Genomic DNA, 26,470 nt, shown 5'->3' with positions numbered 1-26,470 from the left:
GGGTTGAACCCACACCTGCCAGGTCCAGAGCCCTGACCACTGCACTCTACTACCACATGGGTAAACACATATTCAGTACCAAGTGGCTATGTACTTTATAAATACAGCTAGTCTATCGCATTTTCTCCTGCTACACAAAACGGAATGCATGATCCAAAATGAGGGCCACAGACCTGAATGCCAGACAGATTTTATGGACACAAAAAATAAAACTTGAAGAAAACAAGCAGTATCCAAATACCCTCAGGGACTGTTTCTCTTGTTATTTTACACTAAGGAATGTTACTGACACTCTCTTAACTGCTGGCTTCATGGTGCAGGAGGAAGTTGGCCTTTCCGCCAGCTGGGCCAGTGGCCAGGGAGCTTGGGTGTAAGAACAATTCAAACAGGGAAGAGGTTATAGGTTTGGTTTTGAGAGCTTCTGAAAATAACCTTTCATGAGTGACACAGATGGGTCACCCCTTTATGAGCACTTCCCTGTCCACCCGCCTCCTCCCTCAATATGCTGGGTTGCCCCATCTGCTTTTATCAGCAAACACTAAAATGTGTACAAGGTAATTATTCTATCACCTATTATCTCTGCAGTTGGGCATGGTGTGGACATTGTCATAGCACCTTTCCCTGCAGGCTCACTCGGAACTGGCACTGTGCTAATGATTCGATAGATTATCTCATTAAACTCCGCAGCTACCTTCGGAGGGAGGCGTTATGCCAATTTTATACTTAAGGAAGCAGTTTTGCAGAGGTGAGGCAACTGAATTAAGGTATCCAACGAGGTGCTGAAGCTGGGATTCAAGTACAGGTCACTCCCACCCCACAGACTCAACTTCTGTGCCATCATAGACACACACTAACATACGCTAAGTCCGAGGGTTGAAATGAGTAATAGTACATCCTTCAAATCCATATTTAATGTGCTTTACACATTACAAAGCACCACCATGTGAGGACAGTGATATCGAATTCTCACTGAACTTCTGCTGAGTGTTGTAGGGGCTGGGCTTAGAAGAAAGGATGGATGGATGGATGGATGGATGGATGGATGGATGGATGGATGGATGGATGGATGGATGGATGGAAAGAACATGAGCAAGGTGAATGAAGGGTCAGGTGAAAACACCTGCCCAAAGCTGCGTGTTTGCTGTTTTCAGCTGACCTGTATGGAAGTGGTTAAATTAACAAGTGGCCCTGACCCTGTGCACGTGTCCTTGGAAATAAATACGGGGAAGAACTTTAGCTGAGGAGGCCATTTTCTTCTTTAGATTTTGGTCTCTCCTGTTCTCTCTAAACACTATGTGTTTCAAGTAATCCTTCATTCCTTTGCTACCAAGCTCAGGAGCGAAAAAGTAGCTGCAACAGCGTGTCAGCCTCTGTTCTAAGTGCCTGTGTCAGTGCTTCTCAAGCTTGAGCATGTGTTAGAGTCTCTGGCGGGCCTGTCAACACACGGGTTGCAGGCCCCACCACAGAGTTTCTGATTCAGTAGCAGGTCAGGAGAAGGGGGGGGGGAGAACTTGCATTTTTAACAAGTTAACAGGTGAGATGGATGATCCAGAAACTACATTTTGAAAATTATTGCCCTCTGTATATTAACTCACTTAACGTTCATACCAATGCTTTGATCCTCCTTAGGAAGATGAAAAAAACAAGGTCCAGAGAGGTTAAGTGACTTGCCCAAATAAACAGAAATATACCTTCAGTCTTTCACTTATGCCCTTCTTCTGTAAGCCGAGCCCAGGATAACTTCACTTCTCTCTGTGACACTGCTGGGCACCCCCACCAGGCCCGGGTCACTCAGCCCAGGCCATGCAGTGAAGTGACTCTGATGTCTTGGCTGCCTATGCCCTGGGTTTATTAATACCTGGAGGATGCCAAACAGTTACAGGGATGGGGAACCTGTGGCCTTCTAGGTCCTTAAATGCAGCCTTTTGACTTTTAAACTTTGAATCCAAATTTTACAGAACAAATCCTTTTATTAAAAGGGATGCAGCAGAGAAAGATGAAGCTTTTCTTGCCTCCTTTGGTGCTTAACAAAGAACAATTTTGAAATCACCTCCTTTGTCCACCTGTTTATTCAACCCATTAGCTTTTTTTTTTTTTTTTTTTAATTATTTTTTTTTATTTTGGCATATTATGGGGGTACAGATTTTAAGGTTTCAATAAATGCCCATTTCCCCCCCTCCCCCCAAAAGTCTGAGTCTCCATCATGACCATCCCCCAGATGGTGCACATCTCACTCACTATGTATGTATATACCCGCCCCCCTCCCCCCTCCCACCTGCCCAATACCCTATTACTGTAGCACCTATGTGTCCACTTAGGTGCTACTCAGTTAATACCAGTTTGCTTTTATGAGCTGCTTCTGGGCACTCAGCAGTTCTGGACAACACGGGGAGTTCTCAGGGAGCAGAGGATGAGCTTCCTGAACTCAGTGTGCTTATGGCTGCAAAGCCAGGTCTACATGAGGCTCTTTCCTGGGGAATTCTACCAACAGGCCAGGCCAATGGCAGGTTTGCATGAGCTACGGATACGATGCCTGATCCTTGGAGTGATCATCGCAGTAATTGCCATAGCCCAGGTCCCCTGGACAAGGGAGCTCTGCGTGCAGGTGGTTTGCTGGGCAGTGTGCTCAGGAACAGCATCTGCAGAGAACAAGACTGGGCAGAGAGAGACATTGGGCTGTGTTGCTCCAGCCAGTCCCGCAAGGAGCCCTAAAGCTGGGCTAGCCCTTCAGAGCTATCCCTGTTGAGGTAAGGGGACTGGCCTTTGTAGCCCTGCGTCCAACAGCGACTTGATGTGAGCTGCCCCAACAAGGGGAGAAACGTTGAGCCAGGCAGCTTCCTTCCCCTCTGGGAAGAGGGATGCAGCCCTCCACGTCCAACACTCCAGCAGCCAGAGGAGTGAGTGCCTCAGTCCTCAAGGGTGTTTCTAGATGGTATATCACAGCATCTGCTACAGTTTCTTTTAAATTGCCTTTCTATTTCAAAGTATAACAAGTATAACAAAGTATAACAAAGCACGGGCACCCGTGCTTTTGTTACATGAATAGCTTTTATAATGCTTAAGTCAGGGATATCATTGTACCTGTTGGGTAGGCATTTACCTCCCTCCCACCCCACTCCTTGCTTGATTTCCAGAGACTTTTACTTCTCTCTGTGCCCATGTGCACCCATTGATTAGTTCCGAATTATTAGAGAGTACATGTGGTGTTGGTGGAGTCGACCCACGTGCCCGTCAATTCATGAGTTGGATTAACAGAATGTGGTGTACATTTATACCATGGAGTACTACTCAGCCATAAAAAGAAATGAATTAATGTCTCCTGCGGCAATTTGGATGGAACTGAAGACCATTAACGTAAGTGAAGTATCTCAAGAATGGAAAAATAAACACCACTATGGTTTTATTAGGTGACACTGGGTACTTACTGTGTGCCCGGCATGGTTTAAATGTTTTATACATATTGATTCATTCAAGCCACATGACACTGTGAGGTATGAAGTACAATGATTATATCATATATGGGTAAACTAAGCACGGCTAAGGAACCAAATAGAAAGCAGGATTCAAATTCAGGAAGTCTGCCCCAAAGACTGAACGCTTGACCCCTGTCATTAATCGACTCTCTGACTCTCTAAGGATTTAAAGAATAGGACCATGGCAGGGGCAAAGGGTTAGAGGAGGGATGGTGGTGAGGTGAGAGATGATGTTTTCGTCCACTGGCAGTATCAGTATGACAAAGAAAACATGGGGTCACTGATGAGGGGAGACAGGGCCATAGAGACCATTGAGTCTGCCTCAATGTTTACAGAGGAAACCTCAGACACCAGGTAGGAAGGAGCTTGTCCGGGTCACACTGTGATGATAGCAGACCAAAGGGTGGAGCCCCGGATGCCTGAGTCTCTGGACATAACCCTTCCCCAACCCCCAGCTGCTGTAAAGAGAAGTTGCAGAAGGACACTCTGCAGCACAGCTACCTCTTCTTACTCACCTGCTTCCACACTGGCTCGTTCCAACCTATTCACCCTCTAGCAACTTGGGATCTTGTAAAAGTGTCAACCAGGAACTAAATCCCTGCTCAAAACCTTCTAATGACTCCACATGGCTTTGGGATAGGGATAAAATGGCCGCCATGCTACATGGCCGTGCACCAACCAATTAGTTGCCGTCCCTTCTTTCTCTCTTCTCCTCCTCAATTGCCATCCTCATTTCAGCTCCTCTGATGGGCCCAGGTCTCATATTGGTGCCTGGAATACTCTATCCCTTCTCCCTTTCACCCTTTCTCCTCCCATTCCCTCCTCATCCTTCCGACTCCAGTTCTCAGATCAGTTCCTGAGCACAGTGGTCCCTGACCCTCCAGACCAGGTGCTCAGGGCCTTGTGTTCCATGTGACAGCATCCCTTACTCCTCCCTCCAGTCTAGTAGCATCAGCACCACCATTGATGGCTGCTGTGCCTCTTTGCTAAGTCTGTGTCACATCCACAGGACTGTGGGCTTCGCACAGTGGGACCAGACCTGGGTTTACTGGATATGGAGTTTCCAGAGAATCAACACAGTTACCCCAAGGCTTGCACTTCGCAGATGTTGAGAGAAAGAGAAGGAAGGAAGGGAAGAGAGAGAAAAAAAAATAAGGAAGAATAGAAAGAAAGAAAAAAGAGAGGGAGAGGAGTAAGAGAAACAAAGATACAGAGAAAGAGAGAACCCTATCTCAGAGGCCAAATTCACCTATACAATATTTATGATAAACGTCATTCCTTTGAACCAATCATGATTTACTGTCAAGGAATTAAAAACAGGATAAAAATAAAAATAAAAAAACAAAACAAAACAGGATAAAGATCAAGCGAGGCTTTTTCAGACGTAGACATAGCTTGGAAGAAACATTTTTAGACTTAACGTTTTTAACCTCAGGCCCACTGCTGATATGAGGAACTGGGTCTCTGGCTGTTGGCACCAGAGGTTCCCGGGAGCAGGGTGGTGGGAGCTACTTCATGACACATCTCAGGAACGTCTCTGACAATTACGAAGGCAAGGGCCTGTTTCCTAGGGTCAGCAGCCAGAGAGAGAGGGAGGAACCAGTCCTGCTGCCATGCAGATGCAGTTAATCCTCATCACTTTGATTATTTATGAAGGACACGAATGAAGCCGCTTTGTTCTCTTTAAATTTTCAGGGGTTCCATTTCCCATCATTGCAGGTTCCTGGGGACCAGGTATCTTGCTATAGTGAAATTTCCCTTATCCTGGGACACAAGGTGGGGCAAGAGGAAGAAAGGTACAGGCATTTGTGAGGCCACTGCTATGGTGTAGTAGCAAGAGCACTGCCTGGGGAGGCCCTAGCCCTGGGTATCTGGGTTCAGATTCGATCTTCTGACTAATTAACATCGCAGCCTTGAAAACATCACCGAGACTCTTCATCTGGGAAATGATAACAGCTAAATTGCAATGGATGTTTCTCATGTGCCAAGCACCACTCCAAATTCACATGGAGTACCTATTGCCGGCACTAATAACCATACCCACTTGACAGATGAGGAAACTGAGTCTTAGTGTGGCCAGGAAAATGGAGCAGAGATTTAACCCAGGGAGTCTGACTTTGGAGCTCCTACTCTGCTCTCTTCCCTATCACATACTATTCAACACAGAGGGTTTTACAGGGGTGTTAAATGAATCACGTTTTCAAAGAGCCTAGCTGGTGACTGACAAAAGTTGGGGCATGTCTTTGTTTCCTTCCAGCTCTGAGTGCCCATGCATGTGCTGGCTAGTTGGGGCCTGGAGGGATATGGGCTCAGCACAGCTGGGACAAGGGACGGTCCAGGGGTGGATGAGCAAGAACCCCAAAGACCCCTTAATCGGTTGAAATTTACAAGAGAGCTGGGAATGATTTTATTTTTCCCCTGGGATTAACTCAATTGACAGGGCCCTTCTGAGTTCAGCAAGAAACTCTTCTAGAATATAGGAAAAAAATGTTTCGTGATGGTTTTTTGGTTCATAAATGTTTACTGCATTTGCCATGTGGCAGAGACCAGGCACAAAAATAAATACATACACACGTACATAAATAAAATAAGTAAGACGCCATTGCTCTGATAGAGGAACTTATAGATTTGGGGGATGTGATAAAATAAGCAAAGCAGCACTTACTGATATTACTGACAGCTAGCACTTACTCTATGCCTGGTGCTGTGTTAAGTGCCTCTCAGCTCATTTAACATGCATGGAGATGCTCTGAGGAATAAATGTATTGTTAATCTCTCTATTACGTGAATGAGGAAACTGAGAAGTGAAGTGGCTTGCCCAGGGTGGTGGGCTTAGGACACAGACTGACTCCAGAGCCCAAGCCTCAGCCATCCCCCTTGATGAGCAGAGACAAGAGGAAGCAGAAAAGCCAGATACACTGTGTAAAGGGAATCCTAGCTGCCGGGAACTAGAGCAGAGAGCTTTGGGGGTCGAGGGCACACACTTTACGAAAGCTTCAAGTCCTTCTGTGGTGCTGGAGTGCGGTGCAATGGAGGGAAGGTGGCCAGAGAAAGAGAGAGGGAGAGAGGGAGAGATCATGAGGGTGGTGCATGCCCAGAAGCTACAGGGATGGAATTTATGCTCAGAACAATGGTAGCCAGAAGCAACAAGAGCAGGTGGGTACACTGGCAGGACCCTTCTGGCTGCAAGAGTGAAAAAGAATAACGAGAAAACTCTTAACTGGCTGCTGCAGTGACCTGGGTGAGGGATGCTGGGGCCAGAAGTAACGCAGCAGTAGGTGGGACGGAGGGAGGGAGGTAGATATAAGAAAGGTCCCCCCCATTGCCTGCAGTTCTTTATATGAAGGCCAGCCCTCACTGTCCCCATGTCATCAAGGTCCCCAACCACCCAGGAATGCCCATTCCTGCCTCCACGTCCACTTCTGTCTGATTTACCTCTGCACCATTCTCAGATCGGGGAAACCTCCCCAAGTCCACCCCATACCTCCCCTTCCCCCTCCAGGTCAGGACTCTGATCAGCTTGCATTATTAAATCTACTTTTCGTAGCCCTTGGCAAAGTTATCCACGTGATTATCTGATTTATAAGCCTGCCATTGACTTATAAGACTTCACATTAAACGAAGATAATCTGTCTCATTCGCTACTGCTTTCCTAGTATCTAATGCAGTGTCTTACACAGTCGGCCCTCGATATGTAGGTGTTGAATGAGTGAACGATGCAAGGAACGAATCGCAGGATCCGTAAACTCGCAGCACATTGGAGAAGGGCTAACTGCGGGTGGCTGGCTTGAGTAGCCGGCTGGATGTTGGAGCCTCTCATCATCAACAGCAGTTTTGTTTTCAACAAAATACACCCTGTGGTGATGCTGCAGATGGTCATGTATTTTTCTGCTGACACCGTTGGGCTCCCCCCCATGTCCAAATCCCTCAACACCCCGAGGGTCCTCAGTGACCCCATGCACTCGCGGTGAAACGTTAAAATGATGTGTGGGTTGGTTGGTCACCCAGGGAGGACCACAGATGCTGTGCGGAGCCTGACGGCGCCCTCAGTGGATCGCATCTCTCCCTCCTGGGGCGTCTCCTATGAAATCGTTTGAATGATGCTGGAAGTGCCCCATCCGTAATGAATAGAAGGCAGTCATTGAGTGGCAGCCCCTTAGCTCTGTGTGAAAGCTAAGCCCTGACTTCCTGCCCAAGATCCCTGGCTCAGCTCAGACTGCCGTGAGGACCCACTTCTCTCAACCTGCTTATGTCCTGCCAACATCTTCATTGGATGCCTGAGGAGAAAACCTCATCCGAGCCCGGTGGAGATTCAGAGATGCTTCACCCAGCCCCGGCCCCTGGTTTGCAACTGGGGCCAGACCAGAAGAACAGCCAGCTGTCTTTAGGTTGTCTCTAAAATATCCTAAAACTAAGACCACACCATGGCAGGGATGGAGAATATGCCGAAGTGGAGGGGAAGAATTTGAAAATTCTTTTGCCTGAGGGGACTCCTTTGGATAGATAGTGTCTGCCCATTTTTCTTTCCAACTGTGTATCTTGGAACAATTTTTAGTTTTACAGAGAAAAGTTGAAAAGACGATACAGAGACATCCCATATACATTTTGCCCCAATTTTCTTAATGTCAACGTTATGCATTGCTATGGTCCACTTATCAAAACCGAAGAATTTACACCAGCACTGGACTATTAACTAAACCATAGACTTTATATGGATTCCATCAGTTTTCCATTCACGTCCTTTTTTCTGTTTAGGATTCATTCAGTCCAGGGGATCGCATTGCATTTATTTGTCATGGCTCTTTTGTCTCTTCTGATCTGCGAGAGTTTTTCAGTCTCTCTTTGGTTTTCATTTCCTTGATGGTTTTGAGGCATCCTGAAGTCCTGGAGTATTTTATAGAATTTCTCTCAATTTGGGCTTGTATAGTGTTTTATGATGATTAAATTGGGGTCATACGTTTTGGGGAAGAATGTCATGAAGCTGAAGTGCCGTCTCATTGTATCAATCATCTCAGGGTCTGTGTATAATGTATACATGGAAGTAGTATCTTTTCTGCATCAAATATTTAGCCAGAAGTAATTCAATGAATATTCATTAAGTCCTTCCTATGTATCTGGTGTTGTGCCCAGTACTATGAATATAAAGAGATCTCTCTCTTTCTTTCTCCTTACTATTTATAGACTACATGTCGGTATTCTGCTAAGCTCTTTGTTTCTCGCTTAATCCTCCCATGAGGTGGGCATTATTATTTCCAGTTTACAGAAACTGAGTTGACCAAAGCCACCCAGCTATTATTAATAAATGGCCAAGGGAAAGGTGGGATTTAGGTTTGCCCGTCTTCCCACCACACAACCCTCCCTGCCTTCCCTGGAGGACAGCCCTACCAATGAAATGCTGCTCAGAGGATGAACCCATAAACAAATGAAAAACTGTGAGGATTATCCTACAGCTTTTATGAAAGGTCTAAGGTTGCCCAGACAAGGCAGTAGAAGATGGCTTCTTAGAGGAGGTGATATCAGAATTAAGAGAGAAGATCATTCTGGAAGGAAGACACAGTATGTGAAAAGGCACAGAGGTTCAAAGAGGCTGGGGTGCTCTGAGAAGGGTGAGATGTCCAGTGTGGCTAGAAGGGAGGGTGCGAGGAAGATGCTGATCTTGTACATTCCCAGAGATGTTTTACGAAGAGGTATGTGAGAGAGACGCATGCCATCTCCCCCTCATCTGTCTGGTGCTAAGGGGCTGACTGGGCAGTGGAGCAGTGAGAGCATCAAACAGGACTAGGAAGCTTGGGGCACTTGCTGGCATAGACTTTCATGATCACTGCAACTTCTCTAACCACCAGCTTCTGCCAAATGGGAATGGTGATCACCATCTCCAGAAATTTCTGTTCAGATGACATGGACCATAAAGGGAAAAGATCCGGAAAAGACTCGGAAAGCATCAAATGTCAGACACAAATGCAAACAACCTCATAGTCACAGTAATGCCACTGTCCAGAAATTGAGCATACCCTAGACAAAAATGTTCAAAGTCACAGGAGCTTCATGGATAAGGCGTGTTAACTGGGATTGACAGTGAAACCCTTGACGTTCCTGACGTGAGTTCTGCTCTATTGCTTAATTTTGTTACTTTCTCTATAAGGAATGGTGAGCCAATTTTCAACCAGATTTTAAAGATTTGATTAGGGGCATTGCCATCTCAGGCCCATCTGGTCATGCTATTGTCATAGGAAAACAGTGTCTACAAAGATGTGACGGAGCAGTGGAAGCACTTGGGCAATAACAATGAGAGTGTGTCTTGCTCTGCATTGAATTATTTTCCTTTGCTACATTTATGTTTCCTTAAAATCACAGTTAAGACTGGTGTCCCTCGCATGCCGTCTGCAAATTCCCCATCCCAACCTTTGATGAAAATCAGAAGTCTTGGTGCCAAATAGGACCACACACTTTATATAAACCTAATCGATATTTACAAAAGGTAACTTTATTCTAATTAGGTTTTATCGTCTTTGTCATCTCATCAACATCAAGTTAGGAAATGGGTCACAGACCTTTGGCTCTTTTAAACACTGAGCATAGGTAGAACAAATATGTGTTAAATGAAGGAATGAGTGATTTGGGTTCTCCCAGCTTTTCTGGGTTGTTGAGTGAGAAGAGAATAGATTTTTGGAATGAGGCAGATTAAGGTACGAATCCTAGTTCTGCAATTTGCTACCTGAGTTTTCTTTAGACCTCTATGGGCTCTCTGCGAAGAAAAGGGAGGGAGAGACACAGCCCAGGGAAAGTGGGGGTATTAATTTCCTATTGGTGCTATAACCAGTGACCACAAACTCAGATTATTAAATGTTACAGTTCTGGAGGTCTGAAGTCCAAAATGGATTTCACTAGGCTAACATCAAGGTCTTAGCAGGCTCTGTTCCTTCTGGAAGCTCCAGAGGAGACTGCATTTCCCGTCTCTTCCAGCATCTAGAAGCTTCCTGCGTTCCTTGGCTCACAGCCCCTCCCTCCACCGTCAGAGCCAGCAGCGTCTCATCTTTAGATCTCTCTCTCTGACACTTCTGCTTCCAGCTTCCAGCTTTAAGGACCCTTGTGATTACACCATGTCCACCGGAAAAATCCAGAATAATCTCTGCATCGCAAGGTCCTTACCTTAATCACAACTGTAAAACTCCTTTTGCCATCTAAAGTAAAGTGCTCATAGGTGCCAGGGATTTGGATGTGGACATCGGTGGGGCCACCACCCTGCCTACTACAGCAACAACATATTCAGTGGCTGCACTTATCAGATTTGGCAAATGAAGATGGGAAGCACCTCTGTTCCTTTCTAGGGCATCACAGAGAATGCATAGAAAAGCTCCCAGTGGGGCCTCCCCCCACCATGAGAACAGTAGTGGCCAACTGTCTTCTTGAGGGCCATCCAGTTCTAACAGGGAAGGACATGGAAATAGTAGAATTCACTGTAACAGTTTTGTTGAGGGGGTTCATTGCATTTCAGCACACATTTCTTATGAGAAACCACAGAGAAATATTCTGGTCTCAAAAGCCATTGCTAGTTACTGTTTCCCCTAGTAACTGCTTTGTTTCCCTCAAATGAACAGGGATAATCATTTTCCCCTATCTTCACTCACTATTAGGAAGCTAACAGACAACATTTTTGTACATCTTCAGCAAAGCTTTAGAACTTTCCTAGCCTCACCATCCCTTTTCCCCAGTTCCTTCACCTGTTTTGTATTTTATTAATAATTCTTATTGCTGGTAGGATCTGTGAGCCCAGAGTAAGGTATGGTAAAAACTTCTGTTATTTCCAGAGATTATTTTTCTCTTTTGTGAGACACATGCCCCTGATACATTCCTCTTTGTTCCAGGGACCAAAAAAAAAAAAAAATTAAAAACATGATATGAAACAGCATAGGTGCCAATGTATAAATACACTCAGAAGAACTGAGTTCAGCATCATTGTAAAGACTAGAGTGTATGCTGAGATTATGAAAATAAGTCTTTTAATGCTTTTTGTACTGAGCATGCTAAGGTCCTAAATGCCAGCATTTTAAATGGCTGGCTTGCTGTTAGAAGATTTTCTGGGGCTGGAATCCATTTCTTTTCTAAGGGATGTTTAGCTTTTATTATATCTTTACTCATGGTCACAAGGCATCAGCAAATTTGCTAAAGTGATTGAAGATATTCTTATTCAGGCATTCCTAAAGTTTCATATCCTTGCCTTCATAGTTTTGGATGTGAGCTTGTTTTCTTAGAAAGGAAAAAAAATGAAATGTGCTTTACATTGCATAGGATTTTGATAGTTGTAGAAAGACAAGATTAAAAAAAAAAATCAATGTTAGCAAAACCTCCAGCGAAAATACTTCTGAGATATACCCAAGTGTAAGACTTCATTTCTGAGTTAATCAAACCACAGGATCACCTACTCCGAGAACCTCTCAAACCCTATTAGATGGTGTGTCAGGACCTTTTCTTATTAATCTCTATATCCTTAGAGTCTAGAATATGGAAAGTGCTTAATAAATATTTACTGAATTAGTGAGTAATGCCTTCCACTCTCAGAAAGACTAGAGTTCTATCCAAACCCCAGCAGACTGTGACAGGCACACAATGGTTGCCAAGTGGCAGGCATGCAATGTGCATTGAATGACTGGCACTGAGGCACAGCCAAACCATGGAAGAAATTTCTACCATCCGTGAACTCCAGAGGAGCAGTTTTGACTTCCATTATTTTCCCCCTTGGCAAAGACACACTTGACAGATAACATTGATATGTGTGACCACTCAAATGGGTATATTTAGATTCATGTGCAATTCTCAGTGTGCTAGTACCTTTCTCCCACTCAAGAAAATACATCAGAACACAAATGAATAAGAATGTCATTCATATAGGAACTATCTTGTATCCACTGCAATTTGTTGAAAAAGTAAGTCATCCAGGATTTGGGCATTTTAAGTAATATTGGTAGTCCATGGCTTGTGAGGCTTCTCACAATGATAGACGCAACATTTCATCATGATACCAAGACTGAGATGCCTTCTTGACAGAAACCATCTCTGAGAGCCACTGTGTCCTCACACGCCATCTTGGAGACCCTCCTAAACTCTACAGAAACCATCTCTTGGGCTCACCTATCCCCAATGCAATCCTTTGTGTGGGCTCTGCCATCCCTGAGGTCTCCATCAGAACCATAGCGATGACTCCTGTTGATGGGCATAGCTCATGTAAGAATCTCCTTTTCGTGCAAGTGCCATGCCACTTGCACCACCGTGACCTTAAAGAAGAGAAACCACAAGCAGTCAACTCACCACGCCACCACCAGCCGAGTGCACGAGCACAGACATCCCTTCCCGGAGGTTGGCAACTTCAAAGAGCATCATGTAGGCTGTGACGAAGTTCATGGGGAATGCGGCAGCCTCGGAGAAGCTCATGTCCTCTGGGATCTTGTAGACAAACTCCACTGGTGTGCAGACCACCTCGGCCCAGGCGTTGTAATTGACAAATGCCATGACACGGTCCCCGATCTGGGCATGGGGAAACAGAAGGTTAGTGGAGGTTCAAGGTGGGATTAACATTATCAGGAGCTGTCCATGGTACAAAGCGCCATCGTTTTTCTTAACTCATACACTCATGACCTGTATCCAAATTTTTTTAGTTTTATGGTCATTTATTTTATACTTTGATAAAACAAATGACTTTTAAAAATACATTTGCAGTTAAAGAAACAAATTTCTACTTAAGTTTCACAAGTTATATGACTGATTTGAGGAACTGTTGATAGCTCTATATTTTCCTGCCCACTCATCTTCATCTCACAACCCCCTCCTCCCCAGCACCAGGGAAGCTGGTTGATTGAGGACCCATTCCCTCTGAGAAATTCTGGACATCATTCATGTTGTAGCAAGAGGCCTGAGTGGTATCAGGACACCCAGTGAAGGTAGAAAAATGATGCATATCCCTCCTCCATTCTTTCAAAACCAACCTGTCGCCTGGCCAGCTTGTCCCCTTCCTTTAAGGATTCTCAGGAACTTTAGTTCCTGTAGCCAGGCTGGAGAATGGATTCCTCTTCATGAGAGGTTTTTCTACATGTACTTTTGATCACAACAGAAAAGCTACCACTTACTGAACAATAACAATGCATTCTGTAATCTTCCTTTTTATGTCAGTTATTTATCCACATGATAGCTTTATAGAATATTATCTTCATTATACCCATGACAAAACTGAGGCAAAGGAAGGCTAAGTATTTTGCCTAAGGACATAGACACTAAGGCTTGTCTGATTCCAAATATCTTTCCATGACATCACAATAATTGCCCACCATGTTTGTACATTATGCCCACTTTTGGTCTTAGGTTCTAGGCACTGGAGATATAATTGTAAATTAGGTGCAGTTCATGCTTTGAAATTGTTCACATTCCCTGAAATTTTCATGTGGCAAGTACTATGCGTGACAGAGCTTAGAGGCAAATCCACTTAGAAGGGATATTTTAGTAGAGAATGCAGTCTTAAGCCAAAGGCATGAAACTATGATGGTGATGTTTCAGACAATGGCCCTCCCCAAATTACACTTCGCTTTTTGTATGTGGGGAAGGGTGGGTGGGGCCAAGGAATGTCACAGGAGCCTGGAAATGAGCTCCATACAGCTTTGGGGACTTGCCAGTTTAGCCAGGTCTGTGTATATTGGAATAGAGCTATGACAGCCTCTGTTGTATATGGCTGGCAGTGTCTACAAGGACCAGGGGACAAGGTAGAGGAAAGATAATGGACTGATCCTGACACTGTTCAGGCCTGGGTAATGGGGGGACAATTGGGGATAGCATCCACAGTGCTCTGAGCCTGGGCACCTCTGCTCCAGCTGCCAGGGCATCCCTGCCAGGAGTTGGGTTAGCCTAATTCAGGAAAGACACCTGAACCACTGAATCAAATTACTGTGTCCAAGCATGTCTTCTGGGGCTCTCTTGCTAGCAACAGGAGCAAAGCAGAGCCTGGTCTGCTCGCTCTGAGAAAGAGGCAAGCAATTAATCAACATGATGTCCTGATAGCTGGGTAGGGAGGACTTTTCCACTGTCTCCTCACATCTCCTTTCCTTATCCTTGGGAAGCTTGGCATAAACAAAGGCAGGTCTTCCCTTCCCTATATCTTCCCTGATGCTGCTAGAGAGAGAGAATCTTACCTAGACTCATCTGCCTGTGATCTACGGCTCCAGCTCCCACCTTCCTTCTCTCTCCTCCCAATTTAGTCCCTAAATGACCCTAGACTTCTCAGATACTGGAAGGGGTGGCTCTCCACTCTGGCTGTGGCAGCAGTCTGTCCCAGAGAAGAGACAAGTAAAAATAAAACATTAGCCAACAATAACAAAGTGGCAGCAGGGATGGAAGTTCAGACAATGTGAAAAAAGGAGAAGGGAAGGCTTGGCCCCCGTGCCTGTCTGGTACCAAGTACCTTCTGAGTCTCCCAGGTGTGTATACTGGAAAATCATCAAGAAAAACCTGGGGAAGTGCATGTTCACACCCTTGTGCCTTTGCACCCATAGTGTGTACAGTTGGCATCCCTTCTCTTTGCTTTACTTTTGGAAAATCTTTTATTTTTCCTTCAAAGCTCAGCTCAGACATTGCCTTTTCTCTGAAACTTTCCCCAATGACCAACTTTCCCCCTACAAAAGCAGAACTGGCAACTCTTCTCGGTGTTACTAGTATTTATATTTACTGAGTGCTCCCCGTGGGCTGGCGCTAGTTATACAGCGAAGGTTAGTACATTCATTAATCTTCACAGCAACCCTATGAAGTGGCTTTTATTTTTGTCCCCATTTTGCAGACTGAAAACCGAAGCTCAGAGAAGTTAAATTACTTGCCCAAGACCACACGGTTGTAAGTGGTGAAAACAGGATTTCAATAGAATTCCACCTGATTCCTTACACGACCCTTCATCATCACACTGGTCCCGTTATATTGGGTTATTTTACGTGGCTGGTGCCCCCTTTAAATGGGGAGCTCTCAGGGGGCAGAAACTGGGACTTACTGATTCATGGATTCCCAATGCATGGCCCAGTGCTCGGCACATAGTGAGTGGTGGCTTGATGGAGGATTAGGTGTAACTGAACCTTGTCTAACTTCTCCATGGGTGAGAAATGGGGAAGGGGAAGATGTTCATTCCTGGAGAAGTCTCCAAAAGTTTCATAGGATGTACCTCTGGGTATGAAGGGAAAATTGGTATCTGCATGAACTAGAACTCCAGGAAACTCTGCCGGGGCTGGGGCTGCTTGGAGCTGGTCTTCAGTTAAATGTGTGTTCTCACTGATTTTAGGGGGATTTTAAGGCAGCACTGGTTCATGCAGCTGGCAGCAGCCTCAGCCAAGGTCATGGTGAGTCGTCTTATTGCTAATATTTTTGTATAGGGAGAATCAAGGAAACCCTAGGACTTGCCATATCTATTGTCATCTCCTCCTGGCTGCAGGTGAAAAGTCAGTCTTCCCAGGCATGGGAGACCACCTCAGACCTCTTGAAACCATGAAATAAATGGCTGCAGTGCCCTGAACCTGGATTCAAATCCTCCTTGTTCTTTGCCTTTGAGCTGTGTGGCCATAGGCAAGGTGCTTAACCTGTCTGTTTCTCAGGGAGTGTAGATCAGAGATGGTCCTGCCTCTCTCACAGGGCTCATCATGAAGGTGGAGTGATGACAGGGTCTCACTCTGTCACCCAAGCTGGAGTACAGTGGCTCATAGCTCACGTAACCTGGAACTCCTGGGCTCAAGCGACCCTCCTGCCTCAGCCTCCCAAGTAGCTGGGACTACAGGCACGCACCACCACACTTGACTAATTTTTCTATTTTTTTTTTTTTTTTAGAAACCGGGTCTTGCTCTATTGCCCAGCTGGTCTCAAACTCTTGGCCTCTGATCCTCCTGCCTCAGCCTCCCAAAGTGCTGAGATGATGGATGTGAGCCACTGCATCCGGCAACTCACCAAATTTTTACAAAAATCCTATGAAGGCATAGATGAATATTGTGTTCTTTTTATTAGCAGTTTTCATAGCCAGACACTATGCAGAAAAATCCCCCCAAACCAAAAAGAAAGCACTCTACCCTTTAACTTGTGATCTTATTCCATAGCCTCCCATTATCAAAGGTGAATACAAATATGTTAATTCATACTAACAGCTTACATGAGCTGCCAAGTACAAGTTACATTGAGCCATTCTGCTATTTCATATGTAAGCTGCTTGTATCACAGCTCTCAAATGTATTATTTAAATTGCTGTGAGTACATGTGGTGCTTGCTTTTCTTAAAATTGATTCTACTGCTTTAATTTCTTTGTAGCTTAGCATTTCTCTTCTACCCTTACCTAACAACAATAAAAATCTTCCTATGAGATGGGTTCTGTAACAGCTCCATATTACAGATGAATGATCATAGATTTTTACAGACATTTAAATTGAGCTAAAGAGATTAAATCACCCAAGGTCATGGAGCTAGAGAGTAGTAAAGCCAGGATTTGAATCTAGATAAATTGACTCCAGATAAATAATTAATTCATTACACCTGAGATAAGTGCTACAAGGACAAAGTTAGCTGCAAAATAAGGCTGCACAACAGGGGAACCTACAAAGTCTGGGAATATTAGTTTGAACTCTTTAGTTCTCAGTTTCCTCAGCTCTGAAATGGGTATAATATTAGTAAAGGGTCCTTGTGAAGATGAAATGACATAATGTACATGCAATGCATTCAGCACAGTGCATGGAATATGAGGAAAGAGTGATGCATGTTAGCTCTTTAAAAGAACACATTGTTTCCTGACCTCATGGAGTTCCTAGTTCAATGATCGACAGCTAGGCAGAGACTCACTGTATTTCATAGAGCAGAAGAAACAGCTGTCTAATAAAGAAACGGAGGGGAAAGAGAGGTTATCTCACTGGCACTGAGTGTCCCAGTCCCTCGCAGGATTCAAGACCAAGTGATGAGCGTCAGGAATCTCATGTTCAATGCAAGGATTTGCATCAGAGGATAAGAAGGGTCTCTAACACTAGCATCCTCTTCTTTACAGACTCAGGAAACCCCAAAGACACAAATTCAATACCATAGAGTAGCTGATGGCCTCTGGCATCAACACAGAGAGTAAAGACTAGAGTATTTCAACCACCTGGACGGTGGTTGCACCTGGTGGCACCTGGACAGTGCAGCCTGCCACTGCAGGGCAGACTGCGCCCAGGTCTCTCATTCAACTTGGCCCCATTGCTTCCATTTCATTATCAAAATGGCAAATGTGTCTAAGCCACAGGATGAGCGCCAGCCTCAGAGTTTAGCGGTAGACACCTCTAAAAGAATACCTGATTCACTCCGTTATTTGAATCTGCTAAGAAAATAACTCAGTCCTGGGAAAATTATTCCTTTACTTGTGATGACTTTTCAATCCTCCTTTGCAATCCATCAAACCAAGAGAGCTATTCAGTGTGCCGCTACATGCAATTGTATCTCCAACACAACTGACAATCTCAAGTCAAAATTATAGAGGAGATAGATATTACTACCGGTTCTTTCCTCTGTCATACCCTAATTGGAAATATGTAGGTGACTTCTTTTGTTTGTTTGTGCAGTCACTGAAGAGAAGAGAGTTGGAAGGGTGGGTTTGATAATTAACAAGCCAGTGCTAACTAGAGGAAGATAAATCATATTTAAAGGAAAAACACACGTGATCAAGTATAGGATGTTCTCCCTCTAAACCAGGTCCAACAATGCCCCTGTTTCCTGTTATATTCTAAAATAATTGGTTATTTATTCAATGCTCAGGGTTATTGCAGTGAGCAGTATGAGCTTTTCTCTTTTGGGGCTACGTGGAACAGGGGAAAGCAGATAATCTTTCTTATTTGCAGCACTTTTAGGGTGAGATAGCGTGCTCCTGGTTATATTGCTTACCTAGGGACAGAAAATGTAAATGCATATGAAAGAAAAGAAAAAGCTCATTTACTACTTCTTTCTCAACATTTTTCTGCTGTATTATCTGGAAACCGTTGGCAAAAAGGACTGATAAGTGGGATGAGATTTCCAGACAGACATTCATCATAATGAATTTGGAACATATTGATGTTTTCAGAGCATAGTGAGGCTTAGATACACTGAGACTAAGAAGCGGGCTCCAATTCAATTTCAAGGGCATTTTGGCATTGCAGTTTATAGGATTTTTCTTCATTTCTCCTTTCCTGCAGCATTTAGGGGCTGGGAGCAAGGCTAAAGATTATGAGACTGTAGGAATAATAAAAAAGCTCTGGGCACTTGAATCCAGGTTCTACTAGTGCTTACTACCCCTCTGAGCTCTCAGAAAATTACTCAACTCTCCTGAATCTCACCTGCAAAGAGACAGTAATAATGTTTATCTTGTAGGGTTACGGTGAGGCTGGAAAAGAAAAAAAGAGATAACTTCCCCATGGTTCTAATTAGAGTGGGTTCTAGAATGTTCATTCCTCACCAGGGGAGCATTCAGTTATGAGTGAGAATTCTTGTGTTTGATTTGCATTGGTTTTATGACTCCAAACTACTGCAATTTTGTGCAACTGGTTTGCCCACAATTTTCAGTGTTTATAGAGCTGTTTCTATTTAACTTGTATTATAATGGTAGGAAGGGTCATACATCTTTCTACAAATTAAATGTTTTGTTACAGAGAATTTCAAACAAGTACAAAAGGAGTCAGGATAATATCGTAGACCCTTTTACCCATTGTCCTACTCCCAAAGCCATTAATTCATGGCTAATTCTGTTTCATTGTCCGGTACCTCTCTCCTCTTTGACTTGCTGATCTTCTTCATCTCAAAATGCTACTTCCCCAATTCTTGAAATAGTTAGGTGTTTGTAAATGATCACTTAAATGTATCAGTTAAGTAAATACTTAAAGGAACCAAATTATAAAATACAGAGGCTATTTTCCCCGAACTTTTGTGTTTTGTAATTGAATTTTGAGCACAAGGTGATAGGAAAATGGGAAGCCTGAATGGTGGAGGGTTCTATACACACATAGTTAATCTAAAGCCAAATGCTCTTCTTTAATAGCAGCACAACACAAATAAAGGGGAAGATGAGATTTGCCCCGCCCACTTTGCTAGGCTGTTGCCAGGAGCAACCAAGGTAGGACGTGAGAAAGGCATGAGACTTTTAGGAAGTCTTAGCATTCCAAACATTGTTCATAAAACTCAATAATAAGACAACTATATCGATACATATCACAGGGTATTTCAAATATTTTTGGCATAATCTTTTATTATCTCAAGGGATTCCACATGAACATCACTCTTGAAGTCACAGTCAAAACATTACCTCGTATCCTTTCACGCTGTCTCCCAGAGCTTCGACAATCCCAGAACACTCAAATCCCGGCACCAGGGGAGTCTTGGGAGGGTTGTCAATATTCCCCTGTCGAACCATCAAGTCAATGAAGTTTAAACCACTGTGAAGAGCAAATGTGAAAAGAAAGAAATCCAAAATGAGATCCATATTAAAGTACTGGCCTGGTTTTCTGTTCTTCCCTTCCCTTCTCCTACTCTTATCCCTCCCTTCCTCTCTCCTTCTTCTCTCCCCCCCCCCTTTTTTTTTTATCTTTCTGGCAAAGTGTCCCTAAGAGTAATGCCACTTAGCTAGATGCTACCAATAAAGCAAAATTCAATTATCTCTATGCAGATAATTGAATATCTCTTTTCTGGCAATGGCAGTCATAGTTGCAAAGTTTACACTAATTCAAAAGAGGGTCCCTTTAGTATCTCGCAGAACAGCATTTTACTCTTACTTTAAAAACACATATTGACTAGCTTGATCATTAGACCATTCTAGCACTTAATCAAGGGTGAAATATATACTAGGAAGATGTTATAAACAGACACGTGGAAAACAGCCAGACACAATGGCCACCAACTAATGTATGAAAAAAAGGAGAAAGAAAAAGAAGACCTAAAAGCAATCACCCATCTCTCCTCAATCATCAACCACATTTCTGCCAGTACTGTGCCTAAACAGCACCCATCATGGTAAACAGGAAACATCAAGAGACTGCATTATGTCCTGCTAAAGGAGGATGACTCAGGAGACAGGTCAAAGAGATGGCTGACAGTTACGGGGATATTGGAGTGTCTGTTTCAAATATCAAAGTTGTCTCTGGCTGAGAGATACTAGTAGGTATTTTCTGTGAACACATTACTTTTGAAATAAGAAAATGATCGTTAAAACACATCCAAGCCATTGCCATGGAAAACCACATACTTGATTCCACTGATGCTGCCAATGCTCCAAACTCTTTTATTTTTTCAGAACCACTCTTGGGAATTACATGTAACACCCGTTTACTAATCACGTGGGAAAACCCACATCCCACTGAACATGAATTGTTTTTTTCCCCCAGCAGATGGGGTTCTAAAGTACTTCCTGTTTTTATAAGCCACCATCTAAGAAAGACTTGGGTTATAGAAAACAAACTCCTTAGTCAACCCAACACCCATTAGCAACTGGCGACAGCTTCTTTTCTGAGCAAGATGACTTGAACTGTTTCTCAAGTACGTTCCTTGGCCTCTTTGGAGCCAAGGATGCATCAGGCTCCACCTCCATGCCCTGGTCTCACTCATCATTCTCATTCACAGACACCGGATAAAGATGAGGAGGTGACTTCCATGAAGAGTGAGTTGAAAAGTCACCACCTTCTCAAAGTTTTCCTGATCATGAATCAGTCAAGTTTCACATATTACTCCAGTTGGTGTCTCTCTAAAACAGGCTCTCCTTGAAGGCAGCTGCGTGTCTCATATTTCTTTGCTTCTAGAATGCATGGCATGTGACCGGCCCAAAGTGATATAGTAGGTGCTCAACTAACATCTCCTGAATAAATAGTCACGGATATTCTAAAATGTGTGTTGCCAGTTTGAGGACTAATTACTTCTAAAAAATACCCAAGGCATTCTCAGAGTAATGGATACATTTGTGAACTGTATGTGTAGCCTCCCAAAAGTCTTACTTTGATGGTCAGTAGTGATTCAGGTCATTTGTCAACCAAAATGTTCTCCAATAACATGGCTAGTTTCTTAAGAGCTTGAGGAGACCTGGGTACAAATCCTAATTCTATCACTTCTACTGATGTAACTTTGAATAAGGTACCAAATTCCTCCACCTCTTTTTCCCATCCGTAAAGTGGGGGTTACAACAGTATCAACTTCAAGGGTTGTCATGAAAATTAATGAGAGTAAAGCACTTAAGCATGATGCTAAATACATAGAAAGTATTTAATAAATGGTAGCTTTTAGAGTCACATCTTCAGTTAAGAAGGCAGAAGTGTATGATACATTTTAGGAAGATTCCCATTAAAACAGGGTTAGTTATCCAGGCATGGTGGTTTGTGCCTACAGTCCCAGCTACTTGGAGGATGAGAGGGGAGGACTGATTGAGCTCAGGAATTAACTTGAGTCCAGCCTGGGCAACAAACATTGTGAGACCCTGTACAAAATAAATAAATAAAACAAAACTAAATAAATAAAAATAAAATAAAACATTTTTAAAAGGTTAACAATTGTTTCAGAGCTGGCATGGTAAAGCTTCAGCTATCTCTGAACTTCAGTTCTATGAAATGGCCCATTTTGTTACACAACCAAATAAATAAAGCATCACTATATAACAATAACAGAAAAATTTCTACACCCCAAATCAAGCGCTCCCTCTCATTTCACACATAATGTTAGCTCACTATATGTACCTTTAAGTGAAAGGCAATGATTTCCCAATAGCCTGGTAAGGAAATACCAGAAAAAATTACTTGACAATTCTGCAAACACGGTAGCCCCTGGAGAAGGGCTCATCCCAGACACTTACTATGCTGCTCAATTGGGCTGACTTTAATCGCCATCAGCATGCATTGGGCCTGGTGATTGTAAATTGAGACCAGCCACTTAAACCCCAGGGAGAAGGGCTAATACTGACTTATAAAGCCTGCAGCATGCCCCTCCCTCAGTGAGGCATTTGGTGATACTGTCAGGTCACGGAAATTGCCACCTTTACTCAGGAAGCAGGCATATGAGTGTAGTTTATCTCCACAGAGAGGAGATAAACAGTTGTTAATGAAATACCCTCCCATGTTGTGTCAGACCTGTCTCTACTTCCGGCCTGCCCACCCACCATCTCCTGATACAGATACAGCTAGCACTTACCAAGGATTTAATTTGTGGCAGGAACTGTTTGACAAGGGCTTTACTTTTGTTATTTAAGACTCAAGACAATCCCATGAGGTATGAACCATCATCCCCATTTTTTTCAGATCAGGACGCTGAGATCCAGCAAAATTATGTAACTTGCTTAAGGTCACATCTTCAGAAAATGTCAAGGTTAGGATGTGAATTCAAGCAAAGTCTAGAAACCGGAGCCCTCATGTAATGCACTCTACTATCTCTTCATGGGAACTTCCCCACGCACCGCCCTGGCTGAAGGGACATGTTCAGAGGCCATGTTGATAACTCCTTATCTCTTTCTCCTTGCTGAGAGGTGATTGTACCAATGGTGGGCCCAGTGTTGAAGGAATGGCCACTCATAGTCTAGGCAGGAACTCATTCCTTAATAGGAATAAATTAGCCAGTCCAAGAACTGTGTGTTCTCTCAAAAACTATGAACTGGGAAACAAGTACCATGAGAACTTAGCAATAGGAAGGATGTCAAAAGATAGAAATGAGCTAGAGGGACCTAGTGGACCTGAGCTTTGGAGAAGCCTAAGTGAAAAAGCCAAGAGGTAGGGGAATTAAAAGAAAAGAAAAAAACAAAAAGATCAGTAGAGTTAACCCAACAGCCTGCTCCAGGCTTTACAGACTCCCATTGCTGAGTTCCCAGAATGAGATGGTCCAGTCTCTAGACTTGAGGAGGTCCGGCTCCACCATGCTTCCTGCTAAGATATCTGCAAATTCCTTTATGACTGTTTACTTTGTTACTATTTCCTTTGTTACTGTTTGCAACAGAACCTCTTTGCTTGGGTGCCTGTGTGGTCTCCCATGAAACAGAAAGATACAAACTAAAACAAATACCATAATCAATTACCCCCAATCACCCACTGAGGCGGACATTATTGACTCTATTTCCCTCCCCAGACAAAACAAGTAACACTGTTTAAAGATAACAAGTTATTTACCCAAGGGCCACACAGACAGTGCCTAGTAAAGCCATAGACTTAAACTTGGGTCTCTCTAATACTTTCATTTTCCCACCACAACAGAAGAAAAAACCAGGAGCATATCAAACTATACATCTTCACAATTACAGTTTCCAGCATTCTCTAAAATAATTTTATTTTTTACCTGGAAATGTTTGGGGGTGGCAATGACTATGCCAATGACTCAGGCCCCTACAGGGGTAAAATTATTATACAGCTCTTAAACATTTGAGATCATTGCAAAAAAAAAAAAAGAAAAAAGAAAAAAAAAAACAGGACTGGAGAGTACTTGACATAATGTTCTGCTAGGTAATCCTATTTTTCTCAAAGATTGGTATAATTTTAATAAATAATATGAGACTGTTTCAGTTTTCCTCCCATACTAAATTATTAGTCAGAGGCTAGGTTTAAAGAGTTATCATAGAGATACAGCATCCTGAAGGAATGAAGGCAGAGATTTGAAAAAGGGACCCTGAAAAACTCAAAACACAGGATGAGGGATCTGCAGATACATGAGAAAGAAGACACAGGAAAATTATCTGGGGACATTCCCTTTAAATAACAATGTCTTACATTGTCATAGCATAGCACAGTTTTCAATGTGCTTTCATACAAATCTCATTAAAGTTTGTGACAAGCCAAGAAAAGCAAGAAGTGCAGATTATTCCCATTACATAGATGTGAACATTGAGACTCAGATGAAAAAACTGACTTGTCAAAGGCAGCACAATTAGCAGGTGACAGAGCTGAGACTTAGAGTCAAGATCCCCAAATTCCTTGATGATTGTACATGTATATCCCATGACACCATAAAATTCCAAATGCAAGTAAATCACATGTTACTGAAATCAGTAATTTCAAGATTCAGGGATAAGAAGACTAAGAGGAAACAGTGAAAGGAAACAGAGGTAGGTGCATGGGCGTCAGTCCCTGCATTGCCACCAGTCAGCTGTAGAGCTTGGTTGAATCTCCAAAGCTCTCAACGCCTCTCACACTGCTTCAAATATTATCAACCTCAAAGCTTAGCAATTAGGGAGAGATGCTTGGTGGTCTTGGTAAAATACACTGACATGGATGCTTAGACTCTATGCAGAAGCTGAAAGCTAGCCCTGGCCTTCATACTTTCTTTTCTGTTATCTATTAAGTGAGGGATGTCACCCTGTAAAGTCTCCTGAGAGATGTCTGGCTGTGTTCATTGTATGTTCGACCAAAGTCAACAAACGGTATTCCTGTCATGCTGCTGCGACAAGTTAGGCATGAAGGTATGGGCCATTTTAATCTACATTCTGTGCAAAAGGAAGCCGAGGAGTAGAAAGAGAAATAAAGTACCTTGTCCAAGGTTATATACTAGGTACAAGAACTGAGAATATGAGCCCTTGTCTGTATGACTGCCAAGCTTGAGGTTTTGAATGCTAGGATATCATTCTGTTATCTATAAACCATGGTGTGTATGGCTGCTATGTACGCTTGTCATTTGGGATATGTTAATTGTTTGATATGCTAACAATATCAAATGAAGACACAAATGATCTCTTAAAAGACATCACTGGCTGGATGACAAAGGAATCATCCCAGCTAGAGTGATACTAATTTTCCAATTTGAGATGAAAATTGACCTAAAGAAGGGATTTAGCAAAGAAGATACAGGTAGCCATTGAGAAGGTCCCTTGTCTTTTATTCTCCTGGTAAAATGAAGCCAGGTGTTGCTCAGATGAAAGGATTTTAGGGCTCTTGCCATCCTGTCTTGCCCTCAGGTTGTCAGTTTTCTCAGCACTGACTATGGGAATCCAAACATTGTCAGACTGTTACATAACACCCTGATGAAAATCTCCCTCTTCTTGCAAACTACTTCTTTATCGATGCAGATCAACAGAGCTCTATCATATACTTTGATTTTATGCTCAACAGAAATCACAAGTCTTATGCCATCATTGGCTCAATTAAGAGACACATCGCTAAAGAACTAACTTCAGAAACCCATTGTTTTACTTACTGAAGGGATATTGTTGAGCATGTCATTTGTTACAACATACATTCACTTCTTTATGAAGATAGGAATTTTTCCACAAATCTCAGCACAAGGATTGGTTGTATGGGTTTTATAAGCCCAGGACAGTATATAAACTGGGTATGTTTCTTTCTTTGCATTCATTGGCTGTTAGGAAGGTCTGAGCCAAATTTGTGGCATTCATTCTCTATGTCATCTTAACACTCAACTTTATCTTACCTTATGAATGATTTGGAGTTTCCATTTTTAAAAATCTTATACCTTATTAACAATGGTTCTCAAATTTTATTGTGCATCAGAATTCCAAGAAGGGCTTGTCAAGATACGGATTGTTGGGCCCCATCTCTGAGTTCCTGACTCAGTAGGTCTGGGATGAGGTCTAGGATTTTTGCATTTCTAACAGTTTCCAGGTTATACGGATGGTTCAGATCTGTGCACCATGCTTATAGAATCACTGATCTAATCATTTTTTAAAAAGCTAATTCAAGTCCTATTTTGAATGAGACAGGGTAAAAATTAATAGATGATGACTAAATAGATAAGAAAAATGAAAATCTCCCTCATTATCCTCTAGGGCAGTTGAATTTTTTTTGATCCTAGTCCAGAGGATTATATTCACCCTTATTAAATTTGGTTTTATTGGATTAAGTTTCATCGTTCCAAATTGTCTCTTTCTTGGATCCTAATTCTCTCACCCAAAAAATTGGCTCTCCCTTCTGGACTTGTATCCTTTGAAAATGTGGTTATCATGCTGTTGACTTCTATGTCTACGCTACTGATAAAAAATATTGGATAGACCATCACATTCCTGGTTCATAAAGATGTTTGTGAAGACCATGAAA

At 43.0% G+C, this 26,470-nt stretch overlaps 1 protein-coding gene and 1 non-coding gene across 2 annotated transcripts in view; one reads left to right on the top strand and one right to left on the bottom strand.

Annotated features, from left to right (window-relative positions):
- VAT1L (vesicle amine transport 1 like) overlaps window positions 1–26,470 on the bottom strand; it is a 78,816-nt gene that overhangs the window by 28,751 nt on the left and 23,595 nt on the right. The window contains exons 5-6 of the mRNA XM_012749328.3: window positions 19,774–19,903; window positions 12,780–12,995 (exon numbers count right to left, since the gene is read on the bottom strand). Coding sequence (XP_012604782.2) covers window positions 12,780–12,995; window positions 19,774–19,903 — 346 coding nt within the window. The remainder of the gene's footprint in view (window positions 1–12,779; window positions 12,996–19,773; window positions 19,904–26,470) is intronic.
- Window positions 16,460–16,607, top strand: LOC142863007 (small nucleolar RNA SNORA15). The gene has a single exon (XR_012913894.1). It is a non-coding gene; the product is annotated as a small nucleolar RNA SNORA15 (small nucleolar RNA).

This window comes from Microcebus murinus, chromosome 20 (genome assembly GCF_040939455.1).
Source record: "Microcebus murinus isolate Inina chromosome 20, M.murinus_Inina_mat1.0, whole genome shotgun sequence".
In the NCBI taxonomy this organism is placed as follows: domain Eukaryota; kingdom Metazoa; phylum Chordata; class Mammalia; order Primates; family Cheirogaleidae; genus Microcebus; species Microcebus murinus.
This window is presented reverse-complemented; position numbering and strand designations above follow the sequence as displayed.